Source organism: Anser cygnoides, chromosome Z (assembly GCF_040182565.1).
Source record: "Anser cygnoides isolate HZ-2024a breed goose chromosome Z, Taihu_goose_T2T_genome, whole genome shotgun sequence".
Lineage (NCBI taxonomy): Eukaryota > Metazoa > Chordata > Aves > Anseriformes > Anatidae > Anser > Anser cygnoides.
The window spans coordinates 73,020,004-73,043,596 of record NC_089912.1 but is presented as its reverse complement, the minus strand read 5'-3'; the positions used below and the strand labels follow the sequence as shown (position 1 = coordinate 73,043,596).

Genomic DNA, 23,593 nt, shown 5'->3' with positions numbered 1-23,593 from the left:
AAGAGAAGGGCTAACTACTAAAATTGACCCGGGAAAGGAACAAAGGCAAAGAGGGAATTTACATTGATACATATCACAGAATCGAATTTCATTCTGCTTTACATCCTCATGCACAAAACGGAGGGATGCAGTGTAAACAAGTGCCTTCATGCATGTTATGAAACTAATACATGAAAATAAACTTTCTTTAGTTGGGAAGTGTCACTCAAAACAAAGTGTTTTTATTAAGGGGGGAAAAAAAAAAAGAGGACCTGTGTGTTACTCAGCATTGTTGTAAGTAAACATCATAAGGCAATCCAATTCCTCAGCAGAAGCATAAAACTTCCCCACTACCACCTCTTACAACAGAGAAGGACAAACTGAAGTAACAGAGCAGACTGATAACTAGTTAAGATAAGGGTTATGCAGACCTTTGATGCCAGCTTCTGAGCCAGAATGCAAAGTCAAAACAACTTTGTCCCCAAAGGGTTAATTATAGAGATGACACTTATCATTAAACTGAAGACAAAAACAAGTAAGTTTATGTACCACTGAGATATCAAGGCTTACTTAGTAGTAAAATTAGTGTATTTATATGCAACTAAGTAGCTAGGATAGGTAGAAGATACTGTTGAACAGATGCAACAACCAAAAATAAAAAAAAATGGTACAAAGGTGTCAACGTTAGTTAAAAAAAGCAGAAGGGAAAGAGAAAGAAGGTGTTTAAGGCATACAAGTAGGAATGACTTCATTACTGATACAGCACTTTTCTCTTCAAAAAAACATTTATCCTCTGAAATATAGACAAGAAACCACCATATTTCAAAACATTGTGCCAAAATTACCTAGAACAACATTTACATCTGTTCCAAGAAAAAAAAAAATCTTCTTCAATAGAATCCCCTATTTAAGCTAAACCGGAAAAAAAAAAAGTATGTCTTTGGCCCAAAAGTGGTAGATGCCACATTGTAAGTCTTTCCCTTAACAAAAAAAAAAAAAAGATTAAACATGGACAAAACCTCATCTTCACAACTATTTACGCTTTAGAGTTTAAAATTGTGTTACTTACTATAAAATAGTGCAATTCAAAAATACCTTGAAAGAGGAATGTCTACATATAGGCTGTGTTATAAATTTATGTGACACCATGGAGTGCAGTTGTGCTTATGGGTTAATGCTACGTAGTTTGTACAACCTTGCAGAACACAGTTAAAACACTAAAATGATCCAAATAAACTGTACATAATACAGTATTAGCTTTAAAATATGTAAGAAGTTTGACAGAAAGCAAGCAAAACAGGTGCTTATTGCATAGACACACTTCTCCGTTGCTGTGAAAGCAGGATCTGGTAATAGAAGTATTTTTACTTCATTCTGAAATGCAGTGACTGCTGCCGGAGTACATTTAACATGAATGCAAGCAAAATTTACTAGTTTTTAAAACAATACCCTTGATGCTATGCACTGAGACAATACTCTGTAAATCAGTTTATTTTCCATGTAGTGGACAAATCCAGTCAGTGTAATTATTTTTCCGCACATGAATGGTAAATTCAAAGTGCTTATTTTTCCACAAGAGTGGGTTCATTGTGAGAATACTGGGCCTTGCAATACTCTATAAAGCTCTCAATTTAAAGGTTAGTTGTAAAAATTTGGAACTGTAACATCAAGGTTCTTTTCCATTAATAACAATGACTACACTACAATGGCTAAAGAGCAATTACGTGTGGAAGAAGTAGAACAGCACAACAGCTCAATTAAGGAAAAGAGTTTTAGTGCAGTTTGCTCATTTTAGCCAACATGCTACATTGCCCTTTTTGCATACAAAGTGGACTCTAGGATTTCCATTGTAAGAAAGAAATGACCTGGCAAGCAAAACACAGTGTCAAGCTGCCCTTTTTCCCCCTTATATATGTGGACATTTTAAGACAGAAGCTTTGCAAGACATTACACAATTCTTTTTGTTTTTATTATTAAATGAGAAAGTCTGATTTGTTACATTGTCACATTGCTAGTCAGAAATGCTGCAGTGATGAAGAAAGTCAATGCTGGGGCAACCCAAGTCCTCATTCTACAACATTCGTTAACAAAGAAATATAGTAATGTTCGACACACCCGACACAACATTCCTTGCTTTCTTCAGAGAGAAGTCCCATCATTCTTCTTCTAACAGGGTATGTTACTACATAACTTAGATTTTTTTTTTGATAATACATCCCCATATTCTCATGAGATCAAAACAAGCTTGTATAGATGGTACAGAAATCTTCACACATCGTCATCATCTGACGTATCAGTGCTGCTCGTTTCAGAATCCTCATTCTCCAGAGCAGGTTTGAAAGTGCTGTTTTTCCAGGGGCTAAATTTAAAATCACAGATGAGGCCATTTTTCAAAATGCCGTTTTTCCGGAGGCCATTTTTTTGTAACTGAAACAAGAAAACATGATACGTTTAGAGAGAAAAAGCTAAACACAATAATCTGCTGTATTTCAGTGTTCTCTACACCTTTGTCTATGGACTACATTAGATCCACAACACTACCTGTTATATACACGCACAAAGGAAAATTTACCTGAGAGCCTTCAGTTTTGGACCTGCATCCAAGAGCCTGCAACCAGACCAAGCTAAGCTTCTGCACTGTACAAGAGTTTACCCTCTTCCCATCTACCTCCTCAGATATTTTGCCCCAGTGATCCCACACACACACACAGTCTCTTCTGTGATGCAGTCCCTTTTTCCAGTCTGCTATAGAAAAAAAATCAAGTCTAGATTGCCCATTCAGACTATATTACTAGTGAATTTTGTGTTCCTCAATTTACAGCAAAGACAGACAAGGAAGCCACAATAAAATCTTGCAAGAAAATTCCCTTTCCTCAGGCTGAGCTGAAGAACTGGAAAGCTTGTATAATTCTGCAACTAGCAATGCTGAAACTACTCAGAAGCCCTCCCCTCGCCTTCCCTTGATATTTTTAGCATAGGCTGTCTCTAAAATAAGCACTGCTCCCCATATCTTTTTAAAGCCACTGTTCTTCTGAAAGGGTAAGGGAGGAAAGGAAAATGGTACGAAAATGGCACTGACCCTAACCATCAGAATTACTGGAGATCCTGCTCGAAGGTAGGTATTTAGGGCATCCATCTATAAGTTCATCACAGAGTATTAACTTAGCATTACCTGTTCACTAATGACTTGGAATTCCCTCATCTCATCCTCTGTTAGTGGAGCACATGTTTCATCATTTTCAGCGTCTTCCTGCCAGCCCATCTCCTTTAACAACCTTTAAAATAAAGGGGACAACATTAAAGAATTTCTGCACACTCAGACATTTCAAGCTCTGCCTATACAGATATATAAAGAAGTGTAATAAATATATTAGCCCACAAATATTTTTTAAACAGCTTTTTAACCTACTTTTATGTAAGAGTTTAAGAAAAGATATATAAAGCACAAAAGTTCAGAAGTCTTAAGGTCCTTCACAGCTGACCCTGTTCTGACACATTTGATTTTAAAAGCTGCCAAAACTAAACAGTAATACTTAAATCTACAGAACGCATAAGCATACATTCACTCCATTGCTTGTACATATCAAGTATTACATTTCCTGCCATCAAGTTTCACATACAAAATAGACCCTGCCACCTCTGCCAGTCCAGTGAACATACCAACACAAATGCCAAACTTCCTATTATCTCACTCCAGCATCTTTATTAATCAACTGACAGCATTCCCAGATATGGAGACTTTTAGGATAAGCTGCCCAATATCTGGAGTAAAGCCTTATGGAAAGCAGCCTAGAAAAACCCTCACTTTCTCCTAGTCTGTCTCAGTTGGATGGCTGCTGTCCAGAACTGCAGCAATAAAGCAAGCAGAAGAGAAAATAATTTGGACCATATGCAAGTTCAGCTTTTGATGCATGGAGTTTCTCTTGAAAGCTTATCTGGTGTTGTCACACCACAGTCTTTCCAGCCCATTAAACTGCATTGTCGGGTTATTTATCTAAGAAGTCATCCAAGGTAAATGAGTACAATGAAGAGACCTTGGCTACACAATGGTATCTGTCATATTCCTAAGGTTCAATCTGCAAGAAAGCAGAATGCAAGTCAACTTTCTTTTTAAGGCAAGAAATCTACGTAAGATGGAAAAGTAAGAATACATTTCCTTTGCATAAGTGCTTTGGTGGAACCATAGCATGCCTCCTCAAAAATGGTGTGGAGAGGCAAAGATGGACACTGAGGAAATGGGCAGTTTTTTTCCTGTGTAACAGAGCAACCATGACAATGCTAGCGCTGTCCCTCCATGGGAGCCAAAAGAAGAGATGGTTCTTCACCTCAAACCCACAGCATCTTCTGCATCAAGTCACAGAGACAGTGCACCTGGGAGAAGCTCCATTCCTCTTCAATAACAGAGGCATGATTCAGAATGCAATGGCCTCCTATAGTTTCTACATTTCTAACACAATTCTAGTGTCAGAGACAGACAGGCTACCATGTCTCACCTGACAGCAGATGTTGATATTACAGCACAGACAGACCACAAATAAGAGTGAGTTTGGGGATACGGGCAGGGAAAGAAACAGACACATTCCTCTGGTGATTTAGCTTGAGATATCAAAAAATGCAATAATCGAAGTGTTTTGGCTGGTGCCAGAAGTGGGACAGCAGTATCTGCATATGATGCCAGTGGTTTTAGATGTGAAGACACTGTGGTAACATGGCTATCTGATGAAGACACTGTGGTATTTAATGAAGATGGTATGTGTTCTTGCTGCAAAGTTTTTGCCAAAAGGATTAGCATCTTCCCCTGGCAAACCATTTGCTTGTCGACCTCAAATCTTAAGGAAGTAAAAGCTATTTCACGAAAAAATAAAGAGGCTTCTAAAAGTATATGCTAGAACTGGTGCAGGAAACTGACACAGAGATGAAGAACACTGAATATATTAAAATAAGTTAGTCAGCACAGAAGTAGTTGGATGAACTCAAGGTGATGAAGCCTGCCTGATACTTCATTTAGCCAGATGTCAGCAAGAAACGCCCTTCAATGGAACCCTCCCTTCAAAAAATTCTAGGTCCCAATAGAATAGGTTGTATTGCAACATCATCTGAAGTTAGCAGGACCACTGTCTCTTTACAGCCACGTTAGTTTCTAGGACAGTTATGAGGGTGAACTGTACTAAAAAAAATTACACTTTAAATTAGGAAACTTAACACCAACAGGATGAGTGTATAATCACTGCACAGTGGAAACTCCCCTAGTGGAAGGAAACCCAAGAAGTATTCTGTACAACATGTGCCAGTTCAGTTATTAGGCATCCACAAGCATCCTGTGAGTTAAGCTGGTCACTTCAAGTCCATTTTTCTACTAAAACTCCTACCCAAAGCACTGTATATACACTAGAGGACAAAGCCATGGTAGAGACACACAATGTCTCCGGGATACCACAGAGGGAAGCTTGCCCAGCAACCCTATGAAGGCCACTCAAAGTCACCTGAGTTGACAAGTGACACTTAGATTTGACTCCTACCTCATAGTCAAAAATCAGGGTCAGCAGCCACTAGCAGTCCCAACATTTCTGTCTCCATAGTCAATGGGGTGTGTGTAGGGAGCAAGGGAAATGGAAGAACAGACCAGACTGCATTTCACTTCCAACACTCACACCAAAGAAGAGATCAAGAAAGTCTCCTCTACAAGTACTACAAAAGAAGTTGTCTAGTCCAATGTATACATACAGTCTATCACTGGAAAAAGATGCTGGGTTTCTTTCGTTACTAGAAACAGTAAGAATTTAACAGAACTCATGACAAGCTCACCTCCAGACGGAGTTATGATTTCTCAGCAGCACCATTCTCATCTATACCAGCTGCTACTACGGTTACTTCTTATGAGATAAGAGAATTATGTTTCAAACCTTTTTGAAGTTACTTTCTCCCTTTCCATTGAGTTGTCTTGCAATATCACTATGTCAAATAGTCAGTTATAAAAATAATCCATTTCTTTAACAACAAGAAAAAACTCAGAGTTGTACATAAGATGCAGCATTTAACGTATTGTTAATACTCATAGCAATTATATGCATTGTTCCTCCTAGATATGAGGATCAGTTTGCTTTATTTGTTTATAAGGAAATATATCAAATATTTAGTAAAGTAAGTTAAAGATGCCAGTACACAAGTCAAACAGAAACGAAGTACATTCCATTCTACATTAGTACATGTCTATAAGTTAAACCTTTTATGGTACTATTAAGTATTTTGTGTTCTCAGTTTTCAAATGCTGAATTCTGAGCTGGTAAGAATATGAGGCATGCTCACTTACCATGAATAAACATTTTATATAAGAAGTACATACCTATGCTCTGCCTCAAGCGAGCTTGAAAGAACATCTGCCTGAGGTAAAGTCGAAGATCGAATGATCTGTTGAGATGTAATTGAAGCATTGCCATTCTCTTGAGGAATTTCATTTTCGAAGTTTCGGTTTATATCTCTCTCATGATGAGGACTGTTGCTGTTACACAAGTTAAAGGAGTCATCATCCTGTCAAAATAATTACATGTTACAGAGTTTACATGTAAATTCCACTTACAAGTAAAATGCTGCAATTCACTGATTGTTTAATTTAATTTTAAATGGAGATATCCTATACTACAGAGGGTAATTCTGCTCCTTTTTTCAAGGGTTTACAATACATAGATGTTACAGAAATCTGAAGTTATACCACTGATTGACTAAAGTAGACAGCAACTCCCATGTTCTGCCCAAACATTGTAGAAAAAATGTAAAAATATCTTAAAAGTTCAAGTTTATATAAGCTGTCTTTCATATTTTTACAAATAGTAAATTATCTGTTGAACTTACAAACAAGGTTCCTTATTAAATAAACATCCTGTGTCAGGCAAAGTTTGAAAACATGAGAATTCTTATGCTTATTTGGTTTAAGGGGCAGGTCACAGCCACCATATCTCAACCAGAAATTCACCTGTCACAAGTTCAGAAAAACTCCTTAAATTCAGACAACAGCTTACCCTACACACAGGCACACACCACAGAATTTCACAGGCTGTTGTTTCAGCAATTGTAACTTACTAGCCATGATGTAAGAACTAGAGAGAGAGAGTTTATTTAGAAAGCAGATTTTGCAGATTCACTCAAATATTAAAAGCTCTTTTATCCTATAAACCTGAGATGTTTCTTTTTATTCTACTTTTTCAGCAGGTTGCAATTCTTACTCAGTAATTAGCCAGACTCAGAAGTCTTAGCAACTATGAAAATAAAGGAGAGTATGATCATTATCTAGCTAGAACATTTTTTCAAAACAAAAGCCCCAGACAATAGCATTATCCATAGCAGAAGGCAATCACTCAATCAGCCAGTTTTGCACTTGAACTCAGAAATATGATTTCTTACATCACCATCTTTCCCCTCCCATTCAGAGTTATCGGCTTCCAGAAATTTTAGAATGTTCACCAAAAATTTCTTTTAAAAAAGTATCCCAGTAAATCTATATTCAGCTGTTAAATCATTAACCTGGAGAATGTATCTCAGACTATCAGAGAAAATTCATAAAAATATCAAAGGAGTTTACCATACTAGGGCAAAATAGTTTCCTCAAAGCCTGTCTCAGCTATGATCACAATTTGCCTCATTATTTCAGAGGTGAAATCTGTCACTGCAGGCCTTCTAATTCTATCATGTTACAGAACACTGTTGTGCAGTTATCTACCTAATAACTCAGTTGCACAGTACATTGCCTACTGATGATCATTTAAATGAATGTTGAAAGTAGACAACTATTACAGTTACATGCCTTGTTAAGCTTTAACATCTTTTCACACCTGTTAGTTAGTGAAACAAGGTGCATGCAATCACTAATAAATACTCCAAGCTACACATTACATACACCTGTCCAAAGATATTATGGCTTCCACTTCTAAACACCTTTTTTTTTTCCTTCCAAAATACACTGATTCAGAAAGTGAGCTGTGTAGAGTGGTACAATCATATGCATTTGACATAAGTACCATGAAGACAAAGAACTCAAGACAATTTTGTGAACAGAAAGTCCCATCGTGTTCACATAATATTTTGAGAATTCTAAGCTCATGACAATGTTTCCCAAGACCTTTTAACCTTAACATTTCTTAAACAACACTGCACTCAACACCCATCTCAGGGTGCTTAGCAACAGAATGCCTAAGAAAAAGATGAAGACCTTTCCTAACTGATACATAGTTAAATTGTACAATCCCATTACAGCAAGTTTTATTTTGCCTGAAATAGAAACAAGGTCAGAAAAGTCAGTCTGACTTTTACAAGCAATGCACAGTTGCACTGTTTCTTTTTTCGTATCTCTGAATCTGCGTAACACTTCAAGTCCTTTTTTTTTTTTTTTTAATACTTTTACCACTCAGATGTGTAATCACCTCATCCTGAGTAATACATTACTTACGTTCACTTGAACTACATGAGGTAATTATGCTTATGGCTCACTGGTGGCAGGTAGCACAAACATTAATGTTCTCAGGTGCCAGCCAGGCTCTACATATACAGATCGTGAATGAAAGAAACTTGACACATTAATAATATATACAGTGTAGGCCTCCAAGTTCTCAGTTCAGAAGCAGAAACAGGTTCTTTATATAAACATAAATCAAAGTATTGTTCCTACAGTAAGGCCAAAAATAGAGATGTTCTTGGCATCTAAGATTCCAATTTAAATTCCAGTTAGATTCCAAAAACAATTTGAGAAACAGAACCAAGTTTTTCCATTAATTGCTTTGCAACATAACTAACAGCTGAGGTGCAAAATGCTGCCCTCCAGAAAGATTAGGGTTAATGTACAAAGATTCTTTATTCTTTTTATTGTTGCTAAAGACAAGGTATGCACGAATTATTGATACGTAGCAACACATCCTGCAGAAAGAAAAACTACATGCACTGGAGAAACAGTAGTATTTGGAGCAACTTTTTAAAATTCATCAAAAGGTAATTCCTTTCTTACATTCAAACATCCAAGACCATGTCTTAACAGCTGGCTACAGACAAATGTAATGTATGTTACGTTCAGTCTGAAATGTGTTACTGTGGGATCTACAACAGGTATGAAGAAAATTACCTTCTCTTGCCCAGCATGATTCTCATCCTCATGTTCTTCTTCCACTCGATCTCGTTTCAATGCTTTCAAAAATTCGCTCTTCTTATCAGTTCGCATTCTTGTCAATTTTGTTAAACGAGGCTGACCAACTTTGTCAACAGGGGATGAAGAATTTGACCGATTACACTAACACAGGGGGTTAGAAAAAAATAAGACTATTAGAAGTTCACTCATTTAGAAAAGTTTGAAAAAAAGACAGTTTCTCAGAAACTTATAGTTTGGGGTTATGTGTATACCCCCAGTCAAAAGCAGAGGGAAAATATTTGTATTTTAATATATACGATTCTTGCATCTAAACAAAGAGATACAGATTTAAAGAGTACTGCTAACAAACAACAAACCTTCTGAGGTATATTAGCAGTTTTAAAAGTTTAAATTTATCAAGGTTATGCACCCTAGTGCACCTACAAAGCAAATTGTGCAGGACTTAAAGGCTGGTGAGGTAGCTTCTGTTTCCCCCCTCTCATATAAGCTTCCAAAATATACACTTATGTCATATAATTCTGCATAAAATAATATTCTCTTCACTTATCTAATCAAGCAAATTAAAAAAAAAAAATCGAACTATTAGATTAAGAACACAAACATTGCTTTACCTCTTTCACTGAATTTTGTGATACAGGAAATGCCTTGGCAGTTGATTTGAAAGGAATGAAATTGCCAATACCATATGCAGATTCATGAGGAAATGGATTTCCAACTTTATTTTCTTTTGCTTGGCTTTTCCACTGTGAAGGCTAAATAAAAATGTAAGTAATCATTAACAAAATTATTTCCATCAATCTTCAGAAAAACAACTAAGCAAAATGAAATCATAACTACAACCATAATTTAGAGCAAACACCTGTTTTCTTGTAGGACAGAGACTGTTTATGAGCAACTCATCCTCTCACAAATACTGTTTACACTTTCTATATAATGAGTTAAATTCAAAAACAATTATCACTCTCTTATTTTGGTTCTTAATACAACAGATGAGAGTCTTCAGCAGCTGCATGTGATGTTTTTATGCAGTAAATTCTAGAGTTAAGAACAGCTCCATCAGATGCTCTCAGTAGCACAGAAAAAATCCCCCGGAAAAGATGAACATAGGAATCTGCATATGGAAAGGGACCAGAACAGTTCTAGTGGATTGCAACACTATCTGTATCAATAGTTGGGATAAACTCTGAAGGTATTTTTATGCCAGCTATAGGTCTCCACTTGGTACCTCTTTTTCTGTTAAAAAATAAACACAAAAAGCATTGCTATTTTGTAAGTTCAAAACATCCTTTTCACTTGGACATTTCTCACTTTTCTCAAAAATGGTAATGCAATAAATTGAGATTCAACTACAGCTTTTTTTTTTCTTTTTTTTTTTTTTTAGTGAAAAAGTGTTTCCACTTCTGAAGTATGTGGCAATTGAAGTGTTCAAGACCTGAAAGCATACTCTAGGAACAGAATTCCCAAGGGTGAAATCACCACATTTTGAATAAGAGCATGCTTAATTTTCCCAGCATGTCTTTAATGCCATTAGTATCCAAAACTCACCTTTGTGGGTGGAGTGGCAGGTTTAGGGATTAATCCTTTATAAACACTTGTGCCAGTTCCATTTTTTACTGGCTGTGAATGAAGACTTCCTACTACAGGAAATCCAGATATCTGCAGTTCTTTTGTATTGCCCTTTTTAATGACCAGCATTCTTGGAGATCTAGATTTAGGGTTTAGAGGATATTCTGGAGAAAAAAAAAGAAAAAGCATGCACGTGTATAAAGTCTTAAGTTTCTGTTTCATAAGGTACTGTATAGCCATGTGGTCTAGAACAAACAGGCATAAAGCAGGAGCTTAGTCTGGTGATATTTCCACAAATACCACACTATACAAATCTGGCTAAACAGAAGTTCTTTTCCATTTTCTACAACCATCGTTTGTAAAATAATCCTACTTGGCAATGCAGGAATTTTACTTTCAGAACGGATATTCTTCAAAGAAACTAGTTATACAGTAATTGTTTGGAAATCTAAAACCAAATACTATTAGTTGATACTAGACTAGTCAGTTTGAAGGGACCTCTAGTCCAACTGCTCTGGCACCTGGGGCTAACCAAAAGATAAAACACTACTGACGGCATTGTCCTAATATCTCTTGAACACAGACAGGCACGGGGCATAAACCACCTCCCTGTGAAGCCTGTTCCAGTGTTTGACCACCCTCACGGTAAAGAAATTTTTCCTAATGTCCAGTCTGAACCTCCTCTGCTGCAGCTTTGCGCCATTCCTGCACATCCTGTCATCAGTTCCCACATAGCGCAGACTAGCACGTCCCTCTCTGCTTTCTCTCCTCAGTAAACTGTAGAAAGCAATGAGTTCACCTCTGAACCTTTTCTTCCCCAGACTGGACAACCCAGGTGTCCTCAGCCTATCATCACAAGACCTGCCTTCCAGCCCCTTTCCCAGCTCCGTTGCCCCCCTCAGGATGTTTTCAAGGACCTTAACGTCCTCTTTGCATTGTGCAGCCCAGAGCTGCACACCATATTTAAGGTGAGGCCACACCAACACTGAACATAACAAGAGAATCACCTCTTTTGACCAGCTGTCTGTATCGTATTCAGTGCACCTCAAAATGTGATCTACCATCCTGGCTGCATCTTCAAAAGATAACATGCCTTTCATATTTCCCTTCAAGGTTACTAAAGGATTATTACTTGCACATTAGCCACTCAATTTATAGCCAAATATTCCACACTGAGGTCTTTATAAACATGAGAGAAGAGATGACTACTATTCCAGACCATGGCAATGACCATTTTATCTCCATGGCATGGTTTCTCTCCAAGCTCTTTAACAGCTGTAATCAGTCAGAAGCATTCTCTCACCAAGTCTTCAGCTAGCAATCACATCACTAGTTTAGGTGACCCACCTGCAGTACATTTCCTCTTGGGAGATAAATTCTTGACATCTTTCCAAAAAGATGCATACTTGTTGGGGAACAAGAACCCTAATTGTGGCTACATCTAAAGACCAACAGATTGACATCCAAACAGAAGCATTACCTCTCTTACAAAAAGATACGTTGTAATGACACTGAAATTTCCACAATTTTCCTCAACCTCTACCTGTATCCTTATATTCTATTAGAGATGTCTATGATCCTAATAAAACAACTTAGGATCTGTGCTGTATTTTCTGTACTTAAAAACATCAGAAATACTCACCCCACACACCTGCAGCTAATGATTTATTCTGGTTTGGTTCCCTCTCATATTCAGGATTCAAAGATGGCTGAAAGGAAATTTTATCATTAAAAAAAAAATTTAGAAGTCTTGAATTACAGAACTAACGAAATAAAGAATCATAACAGTATCAGAAATATAACCTCTGCTGCCCAAGATTTTTAAATGAAGACAGACTAGAAACCTCCCCCTGCAACCCAAGTATATCAATGCTCGCTTGTTTCTCTTCTCCAACAAAACATCTCAAGCACCAGTCAATACCATTATATGAAATGTCCACAGAAAGGAAAAAAAACACACAGTAACTTATGGTTCTTCGAACAGTAAGCTCACTCTTCCTCTTACATCCTAAAATTCTAGGTTGAATGAAACCTGGGACCTCAAATGGCTGGTAGCAGAAAAACCACTTTGTTAGTACCTCAAATTTCCAGTAAGAGAACTGTGTAGAATTTAATACATACACATGCCACAGCAAACTGTGGTAAAATATTATAAACCTAACTGTAGTTACACTTAATCATTTAAGTGACAGTAATAAAAATACAATGATAAAAACTGGAGATTAAAAGAGAAACAGGTTAGTGGAGAAATGACTAACACCCCCTTACCTACGGGAAGGGTGATCCCTTATATGATGATCTGTAATTGGTGAAATCTCATGAAGTAGCTTGTAATGGACAAAATGGCACTTGCAGAAACAATGAAACCCTGTTTATTATAATTACAATTAACTTACAAAATCCTCAGCCTCAAACTGTTTAGGTACTTCTTTGTCTTCCTTTTTCCCAGTTTCATTAACAGGTACATTGTTTTCATGCAGTCCTTGGCTTTTTCCACAGTGGAAAGTGCTGGTACGAGCGCGGGAACCTCCGCCATGGTATCCCCCACGATGGTTTATATTTTCTGTACCACTTCTGCCTTGTGAACGCCAACCATTCTTCTCTTTTCTCCCAAAATGCCCTTATATTTTTAAATATTAAATAAATGTAAATTACAAGCAGTATTGAAGGAACATTTTAGTTTTGCAAAATTATTAGAGGAGTTAAGCAAGCAGCTCTATTCTCTGGGATGTAATAGCACAGTGAACATGTTTTCATTCACGTAAGCAGCAGGGAAGAATCCCACAAAACTGTGAGAATCAGCCCCCTTTCCTGACTGCTTGTATGTCATTGGCTAGAGAATTAACTCAATATTCTTACCGTTCTTAAGAGAGAAATGCACCTGGAATCACACTACTCTTACCAGCCCTTACTCACCACACCCTCTCCCAGAAGATCCGACTTTCCATTACATATATTTTACAACAGAATACAACATTTAGCAAATCACAGCTATTATGATAAGATTCTTCTCCTAGTCAGAGGGCTACAGGGCAATGATATAGATGTATTTAAAACATTTCATGAAAGCTAAGTTATACCTCCATTAGGCCGTCCAATGTTAGGATCAAATCCATCTGAAGAGTTGTGTCTTCTGCGATTTGCTTCATAACGATTCTCTGTCCATGAAAAATTTTCAGAATGTTTCTCAAAGTTCAGTGATGACTGTAAAGGAACACAAGTAGTAGACCTGAGATACCTGATTAATAACAAAACTGATTTATCAGAGCTGTAACACATAGTATGGCAGACAATACAGCAATTGTCAAGTATGCATATGTTCAGAGTTATGTCTACCACCTTCATGCCAGTAGAACTGGAAGCTCTATATTCCACTCCAAGGACACTGAAACAATGCTGAAGACAATGTTTGTGACACAGGGCAAAAAAAGGCAAGTTTTTATTTTGTTTTGGCAGCAAGATGAAGACAAGCGGTATGTGTTGCAGCACGGGAAAAATATAAAAATGGTAAGAAAGGACAATAAATCATAGTTTAGAAGGCTGGAAGGCAAACACCACAACTTTTAACCTGTAGCCTAAGGAACTAAGGCTAATTGAGCATCACCTTAGAAGAGATTGTATGGAAGGCTGGAGCTGAAGAAATAAAAGGACATGAGGAGGAGACACAAAATAAAAAACAAGGCTAAGCATAATCTGCAAGGCTATGAAAAAGGCAAGAGGTTCTCACCATGATAAGCAATTTCCCAAACTCCATAGATTTTATCTTTAACCAAAAATACCCTAAGTTTGTCATATGCTAAATGCCACGTGAAACTTAGTTTTAGAGACCTGACCATCTCAAAGGTGAGGCTCAGATGATAATCTATTGCAAAGTTTGAAATCTGCACAGCCCAGAACCAAGTACCATTAACACTGACACTGCAAAATTTAGATTAATAGCAACTACAGCTCTTCAATTTGGGGTTTGATTCCGGCCAGTTTATCAGTCAGAATGCTTTTTGGCATTGATATGTATTCAGGTAGGTACTTCACATGTATTTATTTGTTGTGTTTGTTGCTATTAACCCACGAATTTTCCCAAGCTAATGCACCATCTAGAGATGGTATGCAACTTTAACAATTAAGTTTTCAAACCTTGAAAACATCATTCTAATGTAAGCACGAATGATGCATGCCTGAAAATGAAAGCCACAAGTTTAATTTCAATGGTTATTATCCATTAACATCTTAACAAGCTATATTAATATTTGATTCTGATCAGAGTGAGTACAAAAAGAAAAGGTAAGTCACGGTAAGAGACTTAACCACTTTGGAAAATACGTTGAAGACAATCAGTCTTCCACCACCACCCCCATCAATAGACAAGCACACAAAAAACAATCCCTAGGTTCTTATGACAATCTTAATAACAATCATAATAATGCCTTCAGCAGTGCTCAAGGTGCTGTTCAAAATCCACTGCTTTTGTGTAATTTGAGTAAGCAAGAGATGTTTAAAATAAAAAGCACATACTATCAAATTGTACAGAAGTCAAACGAAAAGGGATTTCCCTCTCAATTTGAGACCTGAGAAGAGAACTATTTCCTTGAGAACTTGGAGAGGATGGAAAAAACAGAAAGCTATAAGAAACTGTCAAAAGATTTGAGATTTAAATATTTGAGATATTATTATAAGGAACCTCAATATCAATTCCTTACAAACAAGCTTTGATTAAGCCACCAAAAAATTTAAGAAAGCTTCAGATTTTCTGATTATAGGTGTAATTTTAGAAGACAGCTTTGTGTGTTCATATACATATGACAACCTTCTAATATTGCCTTTGGAGATTCATTTTTTGAGTAACTTTGAAGAACAATCACACTTTCACAAAATGTAAGTTGTACTTGATATATCTAAAGTTACTAAGTCATTTTCAAAGATCATGCAGTTCGTTTTTTCCCCACATGATGGAGGTATTAGTCTATCAAGCCTCTCATGGCAAAGATGACAGTAAGCTTTGTAATCAACAGGAAATCTATTGGCAATTTCTAGAAGTTCAGAAGTTATCTGACTTTATTCAGCCAGCCAAGAAACAAACCAAAACAGATTTCCGAAGTATAAGAACCCTTATTGCTTAACATGAAGTGACAGTAACCTTGCAAAAACTATTGACTTTACCAGTCTGTCTGCAATTGCTCCATATACATTTTACAGAAATCGTTTCAGAAATCGTTTGTCCATATCCCACGATGGCTTCACATTTGCCCAATTACAGTACTGCACTGATGCAAATATATTAATTCCAGACCTGAAATAAGGCTGCTCAGCAGCGGCTACCCAGCTAAGTGGACTTTGCTATGTAAATGACAGGGAGATGATATAAAAGCTTATTCTTAAATGGAAATCAGCAGCAACAGATGAGGTGGATTTCAATCAAGATATCATATAGTCAGTCACATTAAGAAAGCTCATTCCTGTTCCATCACGTTTTTCTAATACTATCTTTTACCTCTGTGAGGGAAAGCCCCAGCTATCCAGCATGGACAGGAAATCAAAATCCTGAAGATACAGTTCCTCAAAGTGCCTTCTCAGTGAAACAAGTTCAGTTTCTCCTTTTCAGTTCTAAATGCTGTTCATAACACAGCCTTATCCCAGCTTCATTCTGCATGAGACTCCTTCCCTTCTTCATCCTATCCTTCCTCTTCATCTCCATCCCTTTTATCTGTTCTTCTCTTCAACTGCCTCATTCAGGTAACATGAAGCAGAAACAAACATTCTAGAAACTGCTGTGGGAGGAGGGAAGGCTAGGCAGGGGACCACAATATTTGAGATCTTTCTTGTAGAGGAATGACAGAACAAGCCTTATGATGTAAGTTATGAACTATTATATGTCAGTAGGGCCAAAAAGACTGTTCAAGTGTTTAATATCCAAATGGGCCGTGTATCACAAAGCGCTCATAACTGAAGGAAGAGGTAATGGAAGCAAATAAGCTGCAATACAGACAACGAAGCACAAGGACTGTAATAGCTACAAAGTTTTTGGAAGAGATAAAAGGAAGCTTATCTAATCTCCTTCAGACAAAATCTCATGGAAGAGAACAGAATCCACAACAGATGCTTGCAATGAAACTTCCTACTATTCAGGAAGGAGGTGACAAAAAACAACCCACACCTCAAATACATTTGAATACTGCTGGAACTTACTTCTATCCTGCTGTATTGACATTTTAAGTATGCAGGTAAATCTCTTCCAGCAGATTCTTGGAATATGTGGAGCAAAACTGTTTTGTAATTGTGACACTATATTAAACTAAACTCCGATTACTATTCCTGTTGAAAACATTAAATTGGAAAGAGCAGGTCACAAAAAATTGAGTATTTCAGAAATCAAGCATAATTAAATCAAACAGATCTCAGGAACTGTCTGGAATCAGATAAGGCTGTCTCTTAACAGCAACTGACAGTTGCTGATAGACTATCCTAAACAAAGAAGCCAGCTAGTTCAGCATAAAAGGAAGATAAAAAGGTCATAAGATGAATCAGGACGTTGAATGACCTCAATAAAAAAATGCATGCGTGCATCTGTGTGTAGATACAAAAGTAAAACAATGTAGGCTACCCATACTGACTGCTGACTGTGCATTGAACAATCACACAAGCCTACTTCCAAATTTTATAAAGGCTAAATATTTTCCATGGACATGAAAGACAGCAAGAAGTTTAAGTGCATGCAAGCAACGTCACTCTCATAGTTGTTGATAAGGACATTGCATTCAAGAATATGAGAACAAAGAAGGTAAACAGATAAATTGGGAAATTAAACAGATGACATGAATTTGAAATATCCAGTGCTGCCTCTACTTCTACACTCACATACACTAAGAAAGAATAGGAGGATATGGCAGAAAAAGAAACATTTATAAGATAGTCATATTCAAGAAACCCTAGAAATCACAATGGGTTCAACTGTCACCAGTGGTATTCCCCAGGGGTCAGTGTTGGGGCTCATCCTCTTTAATATCTTTATTGATGATATGGATGAGGGAATTGAGTGCACCCTCATTAAGTCTGCAGATGACACCAAGTTGAGGGGAAGGGTTGATCTGCCGGAGGGTAGGAAGGCCCTGCAGAGGGACCTGGACAGGATGGGTCAGTGGGCAGAGGCCAGTGGGATGAGGTTCAACATGGCTAAGTGCTGGGTCCTGCACTTTGGCCACAACAACCCCATGCAGCGCTACAGGCTTGGGGCAGAGTGGCTGGAAAGCTGCGCAGGGGAAAAGGATCTGGGGGTGCTGATTGATGCTCGCCTGAACATGAGCCAGCAGTGTGCCCAGGTGGCCAAGAAGGACAACAGCATCCTGGCTTGTATCAGGAACAGTGCAGCCAGCAGGACCAGGGAGGTGATCGTCCCCCTGTACTCAGCTCTGATGAGGCCGCCCCTTGTGTACCATGTTCAGCTTTGGGGCCCTCACTACGAGAAGGACATCAAGGCCCTGGAGCGTTTCCAGAGCAGGGCTACGAAGCTGGTGAAGGGCCTGGAACACAAGTCCTATGGGGAGCGGCTGAGGGAACTGGGGTTGTTTAGTCTGGGGAAGAGGAGGCTCAGGGGAGACCTTATTGCTCTCTACAGCTACCTGAAAGGAAGGTGTGGGGAGCTGGGGGTCAGCCTCTTCTTGCAGATAACTAGTGATAAGACTAGAGGGAATGGCCTCAAGTTGCACCAGGGGAAAGGTTTAGGATGGAAATTAGGAGACATTTCTTCTCAGCAAGAGCAGTCAGGCATTGGAACGGGTTGCCCAGGGAGGCACTAGAGTAACTGTCCCTGGGCGTGTTTAAGAGAAGTTTGGACACGATGCTTAGGGACATGGTTTAGTGGGTGACATTGGTGGTAGGGGGATGGTTGGACCAGATGATCTTGAAGGTCTTTTCCAACCCTAATGATTCTATGATTCTGTGCTATTTCTTGTTCCTAAGCAAACTATTCCATTTCATAAACTGAGTAATCGCAGTCTCGATTGAACAACCGCAGTGAGGATGCACAACTATTTGAAAGCACCACACATTACCACCACCAACCAAGGAGACATTTCAGAAAGCCTATTTCAAAAGCACTTTTTTTTAATCACTTGGATGATGCAGTAAGAAAAAGCATTCTCTAAAACGTGTAAGACACAAATCAAAATCAGAAGCAAGAACACCATCAAGCACACACCTCAGTCTCAGTTTCTTATTTTAAACTACCTATGGAGGAAGTTTTAATCCAACAACAGTTCTGACAGTGTGTCCAGGTGCTTCCTTCCTTCAACTCAGCTGTTAAAGCAGAAACCCCTGCTGAAGATAGGAGCTTGAGAATCAAGGTTCAACTATTTACATCATGACCGAGACTTGGTAGGTATCTTATTATCACCCTTCCCACATTCAAAAACATATATGTATTTTTACTGTGATTAAGGTTATGACATTTAGACTTCTCTAATAGTGAAACTGACTGATCAGAAGAACAGCAAAGAACGTACCTTTGTTGACGATGGCGGAGTAGGAAAATTAAGCCAGGCTGGAGCAAAGTCATGCTGCGCCATTTAGGTCCAGTCTCTCCGAATCAATGAAACAAGGCTTCAGCACCTCATGGCAAGTCCCTGCAATTGGAAAAATGAGAAATGAGTACTTTTCAGATGTTTAACTTACAAAAATATTACACTTGTGGTGTTTTCATCATTACTTCCCTTCTGTTTTCTGGTACTGCCTTCTCAAACAGATATGGTTTGAAATCTAACTAGCCTTATCTCATCATGGCATCACATTTGTTCTTTTATTACAGAAGTGTCACACTAATCAAGTATTTCCCAAGGATCATGGAAATAAAACTGTAACATTCATTCCTCCGTTTCCTTTTACAGATGGGATGAAGCATCTTGTGTAAGGTCTGATCAGAAACGTCAAAATTATTGCGTTGAAATATTTTCTGTTACTGTCCAGAATGGACTGCAGGAACCATTTCATCAGCTTCCTAGAAGCTGATTTTTCAAATTAGCCCCTCAAAGTTAACCTCAGAGGCCATATTAGGGTTCCTCATGAAAAGACTAGATAGTTAGAGCCAGCAAGAATCCTTAATTTTCTCCAGATTGAATGTAAACAGAGCCTAAGTATCCAGAATACTGCCAAAATCCAGTAAAATTTTCTAGTTTGAAAATGGGCAAGAGAAGGTAATGGCTTAAGGCAAAGCCCAAGAGTACTTTTTCTGCCCCTTGTTCTCCTCACAGGCAGGCAAACATCTCTCAGGAAGCAAGAGAATGCAAGATAATACAAACTATATTACTTAAAGCTGAACTATAGCACTAAAAGGAAAGAAATGGATGAAACACTGCATGGACTATAAGGTTATGTGAATCATGCTCTGCAGCTAGATACTGCAAAACTGTCAGTGAGTCAAATATATTTTAAGCGTGATAATATGCATTATTAGAAATTCAGCTGGCAAAAAAAATAAACATCCAAGTGCATGTCATAGGGAAGCAAAAACAAGTATTCCACGTCTCTGAACAAGAGAGTGCAGATTTGTTAGTCAGTATGCACAGATGTGGGTCTCTTTCATCTAAAAATGCTATAATTTGAGTAAGTTTTAGTAAGAGCTGTGGAATCTGAACTTCATAACTAATAATTATTGTCGCATTCTGGCCTGAATTGGGCTATCGCAAACTTCCAGTGAAAGAAGAGAACATTCCAAAAACTAAAAAGAAGCTTAGCAGATTTCTAAGTGTTAATCTGCACTGCTTAATTGAGTTGCTGCTTCTTTTTTACGCTAGGAGTTCACACAAAAGGTTTTGTAGGTACCTATGATACCAGAGTTAAATTATGAGGTAAGATGCACCTAATCAGCTGGAATTCAATAAAGACAAGTTTAGAAGTACATGTCACCCAAATAACTTGTTGTAAGTTAGTGTGCTGACATCATCTAACATGCTTTTCTAAATTAACCTCAACAGAAATTCCAGAAAAAAAAAAATCTAAAGAATCCAATTATGACAGCCTGGAATATAACAAAGGAAGTTCTAGAGTCACAGAACCATAATCAAAATAGCTTCTCTTTTTTTTTTTCTTAAACAGGAACCAAGTTCCTGTTAGGAACTTTTGCTGATTAATCATGTTCAGTATTGATAGAGAAAGGGAAAAGGATGTAAGTTTTACCATATAAGCCAGCAAGAGATGCTAAATTAAGTAACAGCAAGTTAAATGTGAACTGACTAAGAAGGAAAAAAAAAAAAAAGATTCCCCTCCTTCCCTCGGATACAGTTCCCCACTCCAGGATGGAGAATCATGAAATCTTTAGAAAGGAGCAAAGAGGTGTCAGTACTGGAAGATCAACACAACAACAAAATAATCTTCAGACCAAAGCACTTACAGTCTAAAAACCAGACAGATTCAGTACAAACCACATAAGAACATACGAAAGGATCCATGAAGTATTACCAAGTTATTGGTGAACCAGACATTAGGAATGGGACAAGGGCACTAACAATGTGATTTCTTAATAAATTATTTTTACTGTTTTTAGAAAACTAGTCGAGGATAAGATAAACATTACTATTTACCCAACTGCCATGAAGAGAGTTTGTGCTTTAATTCACTAGCATTCCCAGCTTTTATCTTTTGCTCAATCACACAGGCTGAGTTGAGACTTGGTGTTCACCAACTACCCCAGGACTAGAAAATATTTTTAAACCACAATGGTAGTATTGGAAAACTGTGGGAAAAGCAGTTTCTTCCCACAAAAAATTGTTCTGGAAGCAGATTCAAATCTTACCAATGTTCAGTTAAAGCTCTAAATAGGTTTTCGTTAGTGCCACTAAGTCAGATGAGCCAATCCCTTTCTCCCATAGTACAGCAAAATGATAGAGAAACAAGTTTAGTCACAATTTTCCAATAGGCACAAATACCCTATCCATAACTAAATTGGCAAACAAACAGCAGATCAGGAAAGGATAGATATTAATATATTTTCTTTTAAGCTACATTGTGGAGTGCACAGCCCACCCAGCTTCAAGCTGTCAATCCCCATGTTTAACCACACTTCATCAAATTCTAACAGTTGCTACCTTTCTAATGTTGCCAACAAACTTGTCCTAGAATGTATTTTAATACCAAAAAAAAAAAAATCATTACAAGCATGAGCTCTGTTTTGATGATCTGGCAAATACGCAACAGTTCTACAGTACTCTTCATTCTCAGGAATATACTTTTGTTAAACTGAAAACAGATCACAAAGGGAGAACGGAAGACTACTCTCTTGGCAGGCAGGACTGGTACACTTAAACCATTTATGCTCCGTTTGATTGTTGAACATGAGTTTGATTTTTGATTGCTTTCAAATCAAGTTGCACCAACAACCAAGACTACTACTTTCTTCTGCAACACATCCCAGTATTGAGCTGCTCTTGAATTATTTTTGAAAGGTCAGATTTTCTACAAGATTTGTCCTAAGGTGTTTTTTTCCCCTTCTATTCAAGCCCATTACTTCTTAAGCTATCCAGTGTTCAGAGCCATTTCTCCGTTCTGTATCTTCCAAAGCAATTGGAGCCTCTATTCAGTTTGTACTACCTTCAAATTTAATAGCTATATGCTTTATTTCATTATTGCAAATATTAATAAAAATACTGAAGACATCTATTTAGAAAGTCACTTGATATATCCATCCAGCTTAACATCCAACAAGATCTGCCTCTGCAGAGACTGAACAGCCTCTAAGGCAAATAGGTAGCACGTATAATCAACTCATTTTAAAATAATAAATCTGCCTTTCAGAAATACATGACTGTCCCAGTTTCAACCGAAAATTCACATTAAGAATCTGAAAAGAATGAAAATAAACAGTAGGCACTCATACAAGCATTAACTAGAACCTGCTTTAATTACACCAACAGACCATGAAGAACTCATTTGTCTGCTAGCAAGACTTCTCTTATCACGTACACACGACACAACAGATCAACCCCTGTTCATTAACACTGATAAAACAGCTTTGTACTCAACATTAAGACAGCTATCAGAAGTAAGTGTATTGAGGTAAGCTCCATGGATCTAAACGCAGCGATTCCAATGCCTTCAGAAGCTCTCTTGGTAACAGATGATTAGGCCCAAAATTTATCACAATGATGAATTCATCGTTCTGTCATAGCACAAACTCAAAACATACCTGCCATTAATAGAAGTATCATAAATGCTAACTTTGCTTGTGTTGTCTATCATTGATACAGAGCTGCGCAGTTCTAAAAAGGCTAGAAAAAGACACTGACGTACTGCTATCCTCATACTCTTACTATTCAAATGCATGTAAGTTTCTTTAATCAGACTGCTCACAATATTCAGACTTGTGTCAGCAACACTTTTGATGTCTGATTCAAGTAGTGCATAGTGACTTCGTAAAAAAAGCCTTCCTTTGTCAGCCCATAAATTTAGATGCAAGTCTTTGCAAGATTTGTTTTGCTGTGTATGTGGACAGCAGAACAGATTGCAGAAAAAAAAGTTCTTCTATTTTGCTTCTTGTGGATCCATCTGGGAAAAGTCTGTTTTAGGTAACATGCAACAATTATTCCAGTATTTAATTACATCAAATTTAATTCTATTGCTGTTTTTTTTTTTTTGAAGTCAGATCACCAAAGATAAGGCAGTGAATTCAAAGCAATAATGAGCAGCTAGTTCCAAAGAAGGTACAGTGAATACAGTGAAGAGATTTGTCATAAAGCTAACACAGTCACCCACTTTGATCCACGTTAGCAGATGAAATGAGAAGACTGCATCAAGTACAATCAACAAATACTCAAAAAAGTTGTAGGGGGTTTGTTGTTGTTGTTGTTTGTTTTTGGTTTGGTTTTTTACAGTTGAGTTGATAGGGTCCTTTGTGACAACCTATTTTACTCCAATTTTAAAGGAGCTGGAAAAACT

At 37.6% G+C, this 23,593-nt stretch overlaps 1 protein-coding gene across 5 annotated transcripts in view; it reads right to left on the bottom strand.

Annotated features, from left to right (window-relative positions):
* Positions 1–1,926: 1,926 nt before the first annotated feature.
* Positions 1,927–23,593, bottom strand: part of GPBP1 (GC-rich promoter binding protein 1) — a 33,880-nt gene continuing 12,213 nt past the window's right edge. For all 5 annotated transcript variants that reach the window (XM_066988677.1, XM_048049411.2, XM_013180559.3 and 2 more), the window contains 10 exons: positions 19,171–19,290; positions 13,756–13,879; positions 13,072–13,295; positions 12,318–12,384; positions 10,655–10,839; positions 9,721–9,861; positions 9,086–9,250; positions 6,323–6,507; positions 3,152–3,254; positions 1,927–2,406 (listed from right to left, as the gene is read on the bottom strand). In XM_066988677.1, the coding sequence (XP_066844778.1) occupies positions 2,248–2,406; positions 3,152–3,254; positions 6,323–6,507; positions 9,086–9,250; positions 9,721–9,861; positions 10,655–10,839; positions 12,318–12,384; positions 13,072–13,295; positions 13,756–13,879; positions 19,171–19,233 (1,416 nt within the window). In that variant the 5' untranslated portion in view covers positions 19,234–19,290 and the 3' untranslated portion in view covers positions 1,927–2,247. The remainder of the gene's footprint in view (positions 2,407–3,151; positions 3,255–6,322; positions 6,508–9,085; positions 9,251–9,720; positions 9,862–10,654; positions 10,840–12,317; positions 12,385–13,071; positions 13,296–13,755; positions 13,880–19,170; positions 19,291–23,593) is intronic.